At 37.7% G+C, this 14,132-nt stretch overlaps 1 protein-coding gene across 1 annotated transcript in view; it reads left to right on the plus strand.

The window, feature by feature from the left end:
* GABBR2 (gamma-aminobutyric acid type B receptor subunit 2) overlaps positions 1 to 14,132 on the plus strand; it is a 456,087-nt gene that overhangs the window by 293,503 nt on the left and 148,452 nt on the right. The window contains exons 9-11 of the mRNA XM_041408112.1: positions 4,164 to 4,244; positions 7,278 to 7,428; positions 7,910 to 8,042. Coding sequence (XP_041264046.1) covers positions 4,164 to 4,244; positions 7,278 to 7,428; positions 7,910 to 8,042 — 365 coding nt within the window. The remainder of the gene's footprint in view (positions 1 to 4,163; positions 4,245 to 7,277; positions 7,429 to 7,909; positions 8,043 to 14,132) is intronic.

The following is a 14,132-nucleotide window of genomic DNA, read 5'->3' on the forward strand; positions in this document are numbered from 1 at the left end:
TTAGAAGCAGTGTCGTTGAAAGTGAGACAGCATTGTCTACATAGAAGAAAATAAAGGAAATCCATCTGTCCTGTCTCTTATGCATTGCAAGTGCATTTCTCTCATCCTTAAACACTTTCAGTAGAAACTGTCTTCATGAGGTGTGAATAAGTACACTTACAAAAATGTGGTGAAAATAGAAATTATGGCATGTAGTGAAAGGAACTGAAACTAAGAATAGTCTCATCTGGAAATTCTCAGTGTAAGTGGATAACAGTCAAACTGCAATCATAATACTGCTGTGTATTTTGGTAAGTTCGTTTCATTCAGCTGATATCAGTTGCAGGATTTTTTTTTTGCTTTTATTCAACAAGAACGTGTAACTATCTGATATGCTCCTGAAAATCCTCTGTACAAACTTTGTGAAATGTGAGCTAATTAATTAAGTGGTAGTAAGTCAATTTGTGTGGAGTTGCTTAAAGTGGGCTATAAAATTCTGTAATAAAATATGTAGAGAAAAGCATTTCAATATACCTGTAAGAGTATCTAATTCTTTGTTGGCAGAAGGCTTTCATCTTGACCATATAAGTAATCCCTTCTGTGACAATTAACAATAAGGATTGCTTATAATTCCATGAGAATTATAGGCATAATTTACAGTCACATTTTTCTGGGCCAGTTTTATCTAGGTTGGTTAATTTTTATATTTTTTTTTCTCTGTGAAAGAACAGCTTCAGATTCAAGTTCTGAAATTTCTTCACTCCTGTCATGGTACTGACAAACATTATCTCACAACTCCAGTACATTTTCCCTCATATTTTTCTTCTGCATTTTATTGTGAGCTTCAATACAATATCTCCATTATGATTATGGAAAGATCTAGTTAAAAATAATAGAAGCACTACAGAAAGAAGCCAACGTCATATTCTGAATATTCTGAAAAGCACTTTGTTGGTGTTTCTTTGAAGGAGTTCTACTCTCTCCTGTCCTTTTGTTGTTCACACTCAGAGGTTTGACAGATATGAGCTACATTAAACAAATACTATACTAGCTTTTATGAATCAGAATTTCCAAAGGCAAGTGGAATGGCATATAGAAAAGTGAGCCTGCAGTCCCATCCTTAGCTGTATTGACCTGTGCAAGAAAGGAGAGCCACAGACCTGTCTCCTTGCTTCCTTTAATTAATATTTGGAAGTGACTTTGTCACTGATCAGCACTTGTGCTTGGGGATCTGAAAAACCAGCAGCTGTAGTTGTCCTTGCTGGGAGAACAAAAGATCACAAAAAACCTTTTTGTGTCTCCCCCTCAGCACCCCTCTAGTCACATCATAAAATGGATAGTATATCCTTCCTCTCAATAAAAGTACGTTTTATTTTCTTCACAGACTAATTTCCACAATTGTCACTACTTTAAGATATCAAATATCTTTATGACTCTTCTTGACTTCAATAAAATGTGGCATGTCCTCTGTGAACTGTCCTTTCCTGTTGGTAAGGGACAAGGCATTGATCATGTGGTTTCCTGATAGTAAATATTGTGGGTTTTCCCCCACATTCTGGGTTTCTAAGTCCAAAAATCTTGCTCTTCAGGCTGCCATGGAAGCTTGTTTCTCTGAATACTGAGCTCCATTCCTACAAGGGTTGGCTCCTGGTACCAAGGCTAGCTAATTACAGGACAGGCACATTCTCAGTGTTACTTCACCTGTGAAGGAAACCATGTAAGAATTTATAAGTGTTGAAAAGAAATGGTGTCATCTGTCACATGAAATAATCACAGAAAAACTTCTTTAATTTCAGTACTGTAATCAGACCACAGATTTTCACTGGTTTCTGTACACGTTTCTCCACCTGCTATGTGCTTCCCACATCTCGTCTAGTCCCAGTAAACTCTCCATACAGAAATGGTTGCAGAGCAGTTACTCATTTCCCTTCTATGCTCATCAGAGCTATGAGGCTTCAGCCTGTTGCTGTGAAGCTGGGGCTAGACCAGCACCAAGGTGTGTGTCATCCCCTTTTGCTGTCAGGAGATGCTGTGGACTATCTGGTATCTAATATGCCCACTGCATACCAATATGCAACCTGATGTTTTTCTCTCTTCTCTCTGGGTTGTGTTTTGATGTTTTAGATCTATAGATAACAGCTGTCTTGCTACAAAAACAAGTGGAAGTAGATTGGTTCTGTTTTTTGCATTAACCATTTTAGCTTTTAGAGGACTACTGGGAATATTTTATTTAAGATTGTCAAGAATTGATTCTGTATCTATTTTACAGTGAATGTTCAGTCTGTGACAGAAATTATAAACTTTCTTCACTTCTAAAGTGTGTGATGCCATGTGGGTGGGCTTTGTGGAACTGCTGCTGGACACCAGGGGATTTTGCTTTTATTCCAAACTAGTCTTAGGTCCATCCAAGTGGATCATGCTCATGGGAAAGGCAAAGTCTTCAGACTGCAAACTCCAGAAGTCTTCAGAACTGCAAACTCCTGCTCTTGATGGGTGTGCAGTAAAACCCTAGGACCCTCTGTCAGATTTGCAGCCCAGCCTACAATTTCTTGTAGACAATTTTAAAAATATAACAATAGATGTAACAACATAACAATAAAAATAGTAGTTTGTGTTAAGGAAATTTTTTGCCTCCTGTGAGCTCTCAGTATTAGTCAGACTGTTGATTTTACTAAAATGGAGCTAGATGCTCTATTCAGCAGAGCTGAACAGGCAAAATCACTTTGAGTGAGAAAGGAAAAAAGGTTAATGTGGAGCTGTTGGTTGAAATACAGTCTTTCCAAATGTGCCATCTAGCTCAAGATCATCAGCTCCCAAAATCAGTGTCACAGATAGGGTCATGAGCTCAGAATTTAAATGTAAATTGGGTTGTGCATGCCCAGACAGAAAGGCCTGAAAGGAAATTTTTGTCTCTGCTGAGCCAGCTCTTTACAGTTGTGTGCTAGGGTGCCAGGATGAGTGAAGAGAGGAGAATCTTGACTCCATGTTTCAGAAGGCTGATTTATTATATTATGATATATATTATATTAAAATGATATACTAAAAACTATACTAAAAAGAATAGAGAGAAAAGATCCTTCAGAAGGCTAGAAAGGACAGGAATGGAATGATAACAAAAGCTCCTAGAATCCGAGCCAGCTGACTGTGATTGGCCATTAATTAGAAACAACCAACATGCACCAATCACAGACACCCCTGTTGCATTACACAGCAGCAGATAGTTATTCTTTACATTTATTTCCTTTGGCTCCTCAGCAGACAATTCTGGCAAAAGGATTTTTCAGAAAATATCATGACGACAGCTCTTCAAATAAATTTTTAGCCAATGGTTAAATCTTTAGCCTGTGGTTTGTAAGTCTTATAAAAATGTAAAAGTTTTAGTGTAAAAATGATAATTCAGTAAGCTCTTGCACTTCAAAGCCATACCAAAAGCTTAACAAAAATAGCAGAAAATAATTGATGCCAGATGTTATCGGCAGTGTGGGATAAATGCATGTCAGAGTTCCAGGTACAGTGGCCAAGGCAGCAAACAAACAAATTCCTCTATCTGCATACTCTATTCTGTCAGGTACAAGAAGGCCAAAGATGTGAAGACAGTCCCAAAATACCAGATAAGACTAATTGTAAAATTTTAACTCAAGTGTGTGTTGGCTTTAATTATATAACAGAGTGTGTTTTGCAGTCAGGGTATTAATGAGTTGTTAATTCACACTCAGAGTAAGAGATCTGATTCCCAGCATATCTGCTAACTGGCCAGTCTGCTCCATACTGGCTGAAGCCTGTCACCATCACCCTCCTGGGAAATACTTCACAAAGCAAGATGTCCTAGTTCTTTAAATGGGAGGGAAATGTGTGATTTAATTGGATGTGTTCTCCCAGTAAAAAATGTCCTGCATAGTGTGAGCCAGTAAGAAAATGTGTGATCTTTAAGCTGGAGATGACTGTGTCCAATAGAAATTTCCTGGTTATGTAAATGAGTCCTTAAAAATGCTTTACATTTCTTTCAAGTACCAGAAATGTTTATTTTAATGATGTTAGCTGTCTGGCATTCTGATTTAATTATTCATGCCTTATTCTTTCATATTTCTTTTCCTTTTGACACACTGTCAAAAAAGAAAAATCAGTTAAATAGTTGAGAACATGTGAACTGCCGTAAACAATCACTCTTGTTTGTTTCTCTGCAGAACAAAAAGAAGTAAAGGTGGGAGAATACAATGCTGTGGATGACACATTGGTAATAATCAACAACAGCATCAGGTTCCAAGGTAGGAGACAAAACTGGAAAGAGGCACAAGAGTGACACGGATAGCTGTATGTAGTTTGTAAGACTGTGTGCTTTTAAAAACTGTTTTCGATTTTTAATATCTTTAGAAAGTAAAAGGGGAAAATTATTTAAAAAATAGAATTCTGAACAGAAAATTGCAGTGTTTTGATATTGTGTACTTGGTTTTTATTCCAATGATAGGGCAAAATCAAATTTATGTGTGTACGCAAACGTTCTTTGATATTTCAAGAAGCATGTTCTTCACCAATGAATTATGTTCTATTTCATCCCCATTTCCCACTCCCCCAGCTCATCTCACCTGAGGGATGCTCTCATGTTCTGTATTTGCAGACGTGGGGAGGAGGTAGTTGTTTTTCTTTGGGAGGTGTCTGTTAGGTAGTTAGAAAATGGGTTTTCAAAATACCAATGCTGGCTTTAACATGGCCCATGGGAAACAGGGCCAAAGAGGGTTTTCAGACCAGCAGCACTCTGAAGATCTACAGCAGGCATATAGCATTTCTTGCTGTATCTTCCTGCATTTTTTATCCCATGCTGCTCCAATGTAACATGGGGATGTTATTGCCCTCAAGTAGCTGGAGTGCAAGCATATCCATGGTTTGGAGAGCCTGTGGTCATGGCAGCCAGGTGTGAGCTGAAATGAGTTTTAAGGGTGTCTCCTGTTGAATACAGGCATATACGTTCTTTTCAAAGCTAAAATTTAAGATTTGATCTTAAGCTCTGCTATGGTGCAGTACAGTGAGAGAAAGTGAAATTGGCTTTGTGAGTTTTGTGTGGTTTTCCCCTGGGATTGGTGAAGTGGATGATCATCAATTGTTGTGCTGTTGTACTCTACTACCACTTTCTCCAGTGTCCCAACACCCAAGGTTTGCATGAGCATGGGTGGAATTTCACTGAAGTGATCTAATTCATGACTACTTGCCCATCTGCTGGAGCTGTCCACCTTTCCTTTTTATATCCTTGCTGGACTTAAAAGAGCACAGATACACAAACTTCTCATGTGTCTCTGGGGAATGAGGCTTTGGAAATGAAGAGTGCAGAATCTGTCCCAGTTGCCAAAGTCTGAGAAGCAACAGATTATTTTTGCCACAAGGAGGAACTATTGATGTGGTTTAATACTGATTCAGTCCATTAATTTCCAGAGAATATGTGAAGTATGAATCAAGTTACAGGAGACAGCATTTGTTCATAACTTCTCGCCTTTACAGACAGTATATGATGGGGAAAAGTCTCTGTATGGTCTTTTCTTAGGACAAAACTGCTAGGTCTTCTTCTGACCACATCTGAAGGTGATCTTTCCACTCATAACCTGTCTTATGGTAGTCTTAAGATGTATTATGTGACTCACAGTGAATCTTTTCCTTTGGCTCATCTTAGCTTTTCATTGAGACAGTTGGATATTGAATGTGGAGGACACTGACTTCCAGTCAGTGGAATCCTAGTAACTTTAAGTATTTAAAAAAAGAGAATTGTAAAAATGCTCCTGTTTAAACCATTGCATAAAATTCCACAGCAACAGGAAGCAACAGGATTGAATGCCCAGTGCACACACAAGCAAATAAATTTTGTTTTCTCACTGTGTGTTTATATTTAATAAATACAAACCATCAATATACTCTGTAGAGTGTAGAAACAGTAGGGTGACATTTTATTTTTCAGTGGTAATTCTTTTAAATCAGGTATATGTTTTATTGTGGTTTTTTTTCTTGCTACTTGTCTAATTTTATGAATTTCCATGGGGTGTAAATGCATGCAATTGTGGAGGGAAAGAGGAAAATCTCAGGTACTTTCCTCCAGTATTAAATCAACAAATGGACCCTTCACTGCCACCTTTTTGTAAGCATCTAAAGGACTTCTTTTTTCTGAAAAATTGGGCATAAAGGCCAAAGGATAGCATGTTTCCATGGTCTGAATAATTTCAACTTAACTCTTAAAGGTAAAACTATTTTATTGTGTAAATCCTTGAATACTCTTTTAGGTGCAAGGCAGAAGAATGGATGTAAAATTTAGCCATGGCAGCTGCTGGTTGGGTACTCACAGCTCCACTTCTGCAGCCATGCTGTGGAAGGAGCTGCTCAGCCCTGTGGCCCTTGCAGCCTCATCGGAGAGCTGATGGAAAAGGACAGGCTCAGGAACTGTAGGGCACACAAATCTGTTTCTGAAGGAAGACAGTGATGCAAAAGGCCTTTTGCCAATCTCCTGAACCAAGGAAAAAATTAGTAAGCAGGTGAAATGGAGTGTGGGAAGTTGGGGATGCAGAGCTTTATTGCAGTTGTCAGAAAGTGATCCTCCTCATTAAACAGAGAAGCCTTTAATTAGTTGGAGCTGATTGTCAAAGTACGCAGTTTTAAACATAGTTTTTAAGTTGAGACATTCAAATCCACATCTCCAAAGTGGATCTGTCCCTATAAAACTTTTTCTATCCATTTTTCCATATTGTTCCCTTCTGTAGAATCCTGAGGGCACCAACAACTCTCCCTTCCCTCCACCCAGGGCTTCCCCCACCATGCCCGCAGCCCAGGACCACATTTCAGCCCCAGGGCCATCAATCCCTGTCCCAGTGATGCTACACTAAGGCTTGTCTCCAGACAGGCTGTTAGAATTTGCTCTGGCAACAACAGTGGGCACAGAAATGATGCTTTCTGTTTTCTACTCATTGCTCTGTCAATTGTTTCAGAAAAGCATAACCTCCTGGTAAAATTTACACTCAAAGTATGCATTTTAGTGTTTATTTACTTTAAAATGAGGCTAGTTACTATGTATGGGGTTCTGCACTGGGTATGGTTGTGTCTTTTCTTCCGAACAGGATATTTACCTGCTCCAGAAATGCAAATCTTCATGTCAATCAATGTGACTAACATATGTCTGTCAAAGTCAATGATTTCATCAGCTACTGATGTGGTTCACAGTTGCTAAGTGTGCTAATTCAAGGTATAGTACTTAGGTGAGGCAAAGTCTCTTGCAGAGACTATACCTGGTTGAGTTTTAGCCTTTTTTTTTCTTCGTGCAATTCTAGGAGTTGAGCCTCCGAAGGACAAAACAATTATACAAGAGGAGCTGCGCAAAATCTCCCTGCCTCTCTACAGCATCCTCTCTGCCCTCACAATCCTAGGAATGATCATGGCCAGTGCTTTCTTGTTCTTTAACATCAAAAACAGAAATCAAAAGTAAGACATTTATGTTACTTCTATCTCAAAATCTTTTGTATTTAATGCCGTGTTTGTAGAACCAGTCATGTAAATATATCTGTCTACATATACATGTAGGGAAAATGTAAAACTGTGGAAAGGTGGTATTTTAGAACTATTTAATTGAAATCACTGGGTAATATACACACATTGAAACAGACTATATTTAAATTCTTTTATACTGTCTGAAAAGTGTAATTTACTATTTTAGGTTTGACTGTCTGCTAATAACATTAACCCTAGCTAATTAATCCATCAGTAAAAGAGGTCTTTTTACTAAGCATTCAAAAACCTGAAACAATGCTAAACTTTATAAAACAGCAAATACTGTGCATGCCTTTATATTTCATGGAATTCTAGAAGAGTTAGCTCTTTTCCTGGTTACAAAAAGCTCTTTATTGCTCTAGTAGCCTAGCAGTAATATTTGCCTCTTTAACGCACTATCACCTTTTGTCCATAGACTAATAAAGATGTCCAGTCCCTACATGAACAACCTTATTATCCTTGGAGGGATGCTTTCTTATGCATCTATTTTTCTTTTTGGTCTTGATGGATCCTTTGTCTCTGAAAAGACATTTGAGACACTTTGCACAGTAAGTAATTCTGTATATTCTAATTCAATTCTTGTTTAACTCAGTCTTAGAGAAAACAGAAAATGCAAACAGAAAAGTTCAGTAGTTGGATGTGTCATTCCATTAATTCACTGATTTTTGTAGTTATTTTCTGGGACCAAATTCTAAAAATGTACAAAGCTTCATTATGGTGGTGGTGGTGGTTGTTCTTATTATTGTTATTGTTATTATTATTATTGTTTATTATAGAAAATTTAAAATGCATTGGGATTTGATCTCAGACTGAAAGGGGTAGATGTATATTCTTGCCTTGAAATAGTATCTAGAAAGATGATTTACTAAAGATGATTTTTGTGTTTGTAGCAGGACAACTTGTAATACCTGTAAAGCTACTTCTTTATACATTCCATATTATTTTAAACTGCATGGCTGCTGCTTGTCTAGATCTCTTTAGTCAGTCTCTTTGGCTGATTCTCCAAAGACTTCTACTACTATTTCCAGGCAATGCTATAAATTCTCAGAATATAAATACATAAATGTATAAATACATTCTAGTTAAATCAAAACAAGCAGCTCTGAAACCAAATTACATACGTCTGCCTAGAAACTTGTCTTAATTGTTCGGTGTTATATGCATTTACTCTGACTTACAGAGAGCTCTTTCCAAAGAATGGATAGGGCAAGAACTTCACTTCAAGGATACTCCTTCCAGAAGCAGTACAAAACAGTATTTAAATTTATCCAATATATTCTCAAAAATTTCTATGTGTCTGCTTGACCTGTTGCCTAAAAATATCACTCTTACTCAGGAGTTACCTTCACTATCATTTTGATTCTTCTTCACATCTCTAGAAAGTTGCAGTTCAGAGCACCTTTTGTTTTTAGGGGTCTGAATTTCTGATGTCATGACTGGCAAGAGAGGAATTTTACTTCAAGAGGATAATTCAAAGCATGAAAGTTGGATACCTGAAGTTAGTTGATACAAATACGTCCCAATATGTCAACTGAAGCCCTCTATACTGACTAGAATCCTTATAGAAGTGAAACACCATGTGATATTTTTAGTTAGACCATTTCAAAACACTGGAGATTCTGTAGCACATGCCAAGATGGACTAGAAGACATATTGTGGGTGAATGTACAGGATTATCTGAGGAAAGTCTTACCTTCCTTAGCTGGGCCTGAACACAGCTGTCTTTCAGACACCTAGACTTTAGCAGCAAAGGAAAGGAGAAGGAAAAAATATCCAGTCTTCCTACAACTAGAGCGGTAATTCTCAGTACAGCTAGTAGGAAGAGATGCTTTAAAAATTTGAAAAGGATGATCCTGTTCACCTCCCACAAACTAGTCTATAACTCTGTGAATACAATGGGGCCAATAGGAAGTGGAAGATGACATCATCTTTTATCCAGGAATTTTGCCCTTTTTTGTGAAATAGCTTCTGATGGAGCAGAAGTGTCATTAGGAATCCATTGTTGATGTCAATCCTCATTCTTTTTTCATCATGCATTGCAGAAGGATCTAGTGCCATGGGACACAATTTTTTAGTCTTGATGTCTGCTCACTTTTGAGGGGCTTTTGAGTTCCCTGCCAGGATGCAGGCCATTGTATGTCTGGGCTACAACCCCTCTCTGGAAGCAGCCATGCACTGCTGAACAGAAGGAAAGTGGGAACCAGGGGTACTTACCAGCATCTAGCTGTTCTAGGAAACAGATTTCCAACCAAATGTAGCTATATAAGACTAAATAAGACTAAATTTGAGTTCTGTTTTACATGTAAAACAGTTCAGCCTTAACTCTGAAAAATGAATCAGTGTCCAAAATCCTCTTCCTCTGAGGTAGAACATTTCTTCTGATTTTTCTCTAATCTGCCTCTCAAAATGTAATCGCTAGTCTCATTTTCTAAATGCAACCAAATTTAACTGTGGGCTGCTTATTTTGTCTAATCCTATGCATCTCTTCCTTTTATTCCAATTTGTATCTGTAGCATTATGTTAGGTCTGTGTGTCTGCCATAGCGGGATAGATCTTCATTTGAGTAAAACACTTGACTTAGGTGACCAATAAAATAAAGAGGTGGGAGAGAATGCTGTGTCTTAAAGACAAACTTTGATTAAGAAATATTATCTCATGCCTTAAGCAGAGACTTACATTTTTTCACATAGTTAAATGCTGTATAAACATATAAATGTTTATACAACATTTAACTGTGTAAAAAAGTTTAAGTCTCTGAGCAGAGACTTAAAAATTTAATCTCAGAGCAGAGTCTGAGATTTCTTCTCAGTCTTGGCTTTCCAGGTTTTCAGTCCAGTACAGAAGCATTTCTGATTGTGTTTTCCTGTGCATGGCTACTGATGTATCTTATGAACCCCAACTCTGTCAGCAATTAATACTACAGTCATAGATGCAACAAATCCTTCAGTAGCCACCCATTAGGAAGGTTTTTCCAACCTCCTACTCATTAAAGCAATTCTTTTAAAATTTTTCCTCCAATTATATTCTTTTAAATGGGATAGCTTATGCTTCTGTTAGATATCATCTCTACATGGCTACCATTCACTGTGGCAATGCACTTTTATTGTATCTAGAAATCTCTGAGTTAGTGCTGGGAAATTCATAAATATGTCAGGCAAACACACTTACCTGGTGAATAGCTCTTGTCTCTCTCCTTCTCTCCTCAAAACATCCACCAAGGGCTGGGTACAGAGTATACATTTGGCTCCATGTCATGGACATCCCTAGTCCCATGTGGGCAATGTGCTTCGTGGTTTCATAAGGTCTGCTTTCAGATACAAGTGCTTATAGGATCAGGCCAGGACAAATCTCTCTTCATCATCCATCTCCCTTGAAATGCATGATTTTGTTTACTCCTTCTAGCCATGAGAGATTAGTTTAAAATTCCCATTTTATTTCAGACTGTGGCTAAGTCTTTAAAATAAGCAGTTTCAATTGAGAGCAATCATAAAAATCCATTGAGTCAAGTTGTCATGGTGTAACTGTATCTCAGACACAGAGAAGAGCCATATGTCAATGAAAGGAGTTATTCTTTTGAGAAGTAAAATTTTCATTCAAGTTTTATAAGCGCATGCAAAGCTGTAAAGCTGCCATTAGTGTTATCCCCTGTCTAAACCAAGTAATCACCCTCATTGTCTTCTGTATTTGAGAAGAGATCTCACCAGAGTAGCAGTATATACACAATAGCCAGTGTACTTAACTGGATATGTTATATATCTCTGTTTAATTTTCTGACAATTTTTGGAAAACCTCCAGGAGGTCCTTAAAACTTCTGTGTTTACTAAGATGCTCCTACCACAGGGGATTTGAAATAGGTGGTCTTTAAGATATCTTACAAACCAGGCCATTCTGTCATTCTGTCCTCAAAAAATTCAGGAAACGTGGTTTCCAAATTGTAAGGATTACATTCAACTCTGTTGAGTTTGTTTCCTCTACAGCATGTTGTTTGCAGTGCTGTTTGGAGGGTGAAATGCTTTGCAACATCAGCTCTTTTTTTGCTTTTCAACAATTTATGCCTATATGTGGCATATGCCTAATGCTGTAATATTCCAAGGACACTGACACATGACCCAAAATTATACCAGTAACACCTGAAAGGTTCAAAAGATTTATTTGCTAAGTTGTACTACCACTTTCCACTCTGGAAGGCACTGGGTTTAGGAGAAGGTGGTCTATAAGTTATTGTGCTGAAACATAGAAACAAGTGTTACACGTAGTTAAGAGTCAGCAAGCACTTTAAACATATAGTAAAATAATATGCTGAATAAGGGTATTATATTAGTCTTTAAAATTATAAAATGTGGACTCCATGACAGAGTGATAGAGTGGATAATTGATTCCCAAACACACTCATTTTCATCTTGGTATGCCCATTTTCTATGGAAAGGTAATCAAGTATATTTAAATATATAATAATTCTGTATTTTCACAGTAAGAGCTCATAATAGCAAATGTAACATAATTTAGTTCCATGTCAGAATTAAAGATTAGGTATCATATTTTATAACTCAAATTACACAGAATTAAAATGATCCAGAGCAGTGAGTTCTGAGAAAGTGGTCAGTGTATTATTGAACCATTAGATAATGTCTTACTTAATAGCAACTTTATTGGTTGCATAGAAAAAGAAAAAGCAATATTTCATTATGTCCATATGTATGCCAAAGTACAAAGGGTTTTGGAGAGAGAGAAGGAGAAAGATTTATCTTTGTTTTTAATCTCAGAAACACTATGGTATCATGGCGAAAAAAAAAGAAGAAAAAGACGTTAGAAGTAAGGGTGTGAAATGAGACGTGATGCCAACTGGAAAAATGCAAGCAAGTGGAAGCATATTTGAAAGCAGTCATTATATGGAAGACAGAGACTCAAAATTAGCAATGCTAGTGACATATCCTATGAATAGAGTTTAAAGTGACATACTAAATAGAGATACTTAAAGTAGAGAGAATATTAGATAAGATCATAACGTTTAGACTTCTGTAATACACTCCACTGAGAATTTCATGATTTACATTTAAGATGAGTAATGTCTTTCCAAGTTGGAACTGCTATTGAATAAAAGACTGCTATGGTCCTGAGGACAACCATTGTCTTCTCTGTTATGCATCTTCCTCAAATAAGTAAATCTAATTATTAAGTTGGGGCTGAAGATGGTTTAAGTACTCCACGTTGCTCTCATCCATAGTTCCACAAAAAAAGGCCTGGCTCATTAGGTAGTAGTAGAGTGAACAGCTCTTCTCCTCAGTCTTGCTAGTTCTGATGTGTAGCAGCTTTTTCTCCTGGGGAGTGTGCTGCCCTGGGTCATTGCAGTGATTGGGAAGGGGCAAACAATCTGTCTTTATTAATTGAATATAGGGTTTGTGTTTTATAGGAGATACCTATTCTGCAGATGGAAATTGCCTTTCAATATCCTTTACACTCCAAAATATTCTTCAAGCATGTCAAAAAAAAATAAGAGGATTTAAGTCTTGCAATTTGCATAGGCACTAAAATAAAGCATGCTTTGTCTTGTTCATATCACTAGTTGGCATCGTTTGTATGCATTGCCAAAGCTAGACAGATGTTCTGTGATTTCAGGTGGTCTCACTGAGCCTGGTCAGTGTTTTGGCTTGAATAAAGTTAAAAAAAAAAAAAAGACATGAAGGTTTTTGCACACTGCAGGCTGTGCTCAGGCTCTTAGATTTCAGTTGTTTGCTCACAGCCATGGTGTGGACATTTGGAAACTCTTTGCACAGAAAGAAGAAACCAGACAGTCTGGTGGGATGGAGAGACAGAAAGAGAAAGGAGAGAGTACAGACCACTGACAAAGTCCAGCTCACTGCTACAGTGTGTGTGTGACTACACAGAATTTGTGTTTTTCTCAGAAAAAAATCTTGAGGACATGTGCATTCATGGCAACAGTAGATGTTATAGACCTTATATCTTCTCAAAGGTGCCTTTTAAAATGTGACCTTTAAATGTATCCAGACATTCAGATGCACTTAGCATTTTCAACTAGTATTATTCTTAATTATGGGTCCTGAACACTTTTGACTCTGTGCCTTGCAACAATGTGAAAGGCAGGTTTTTTTCTTTTTTATTGTTTCTTTTTTTAATATTCTTATGTCTGCCATTCTGAGAGAACAGCTAGGCAAGGTGGAACTCCATGGCCCGTATTTCACCCTTTCTAGGGGAACCCTGAACCTCTGAAGGGTGGGGATTGCCATGTGATATAAGAGTAGAGAGACATCCTGAAAAACACATCAAACAGAGACTTATAGACTGTAGTGAGGAACAGGGAGAAAAAGACTGTTGTGAGTTGGTGTGGATTGGGTTCCTAGGGATGGAAGCAGGCTGCAGGGTGAGGGGAATGGTGGGCAATTTGCTAAAACTCCAAAAGCTGGCTGAGTGCGGCTCTAAAAGGAGGGACTTGCCTCTAATAGTAAAGCAGGGAGAGGGAGAAGAAGTATGAGCCTTCTGTCTTTTTTATTTCTGCTTTGTCTTTGCTTGTCACTTTCTATTTTCTCTGTTTAACCAATTTTGAGGCCACAGACCAAAAGTAAAACATGTGGGCAGCACCACCACCACTAAAGCTGTGGTTTTCTCTGTGGACAAGAGGC

Source organism: Onychostruthus taczanowskii, unplaced genomic scaffold, assembly GCF_017590055.1.
Source record: "Onychostruthus taczanowskii isolate IOZ18803 unplaced genomic scaffold, ASM1759005v1 scaffold29, whole genome shotgun sequence".
NCBI lineage: Eukaryota > Metazoa > Chordata > Aves > Passeriformes > Passeridae > Onychostruthus > Onychostruthus taczanowskii.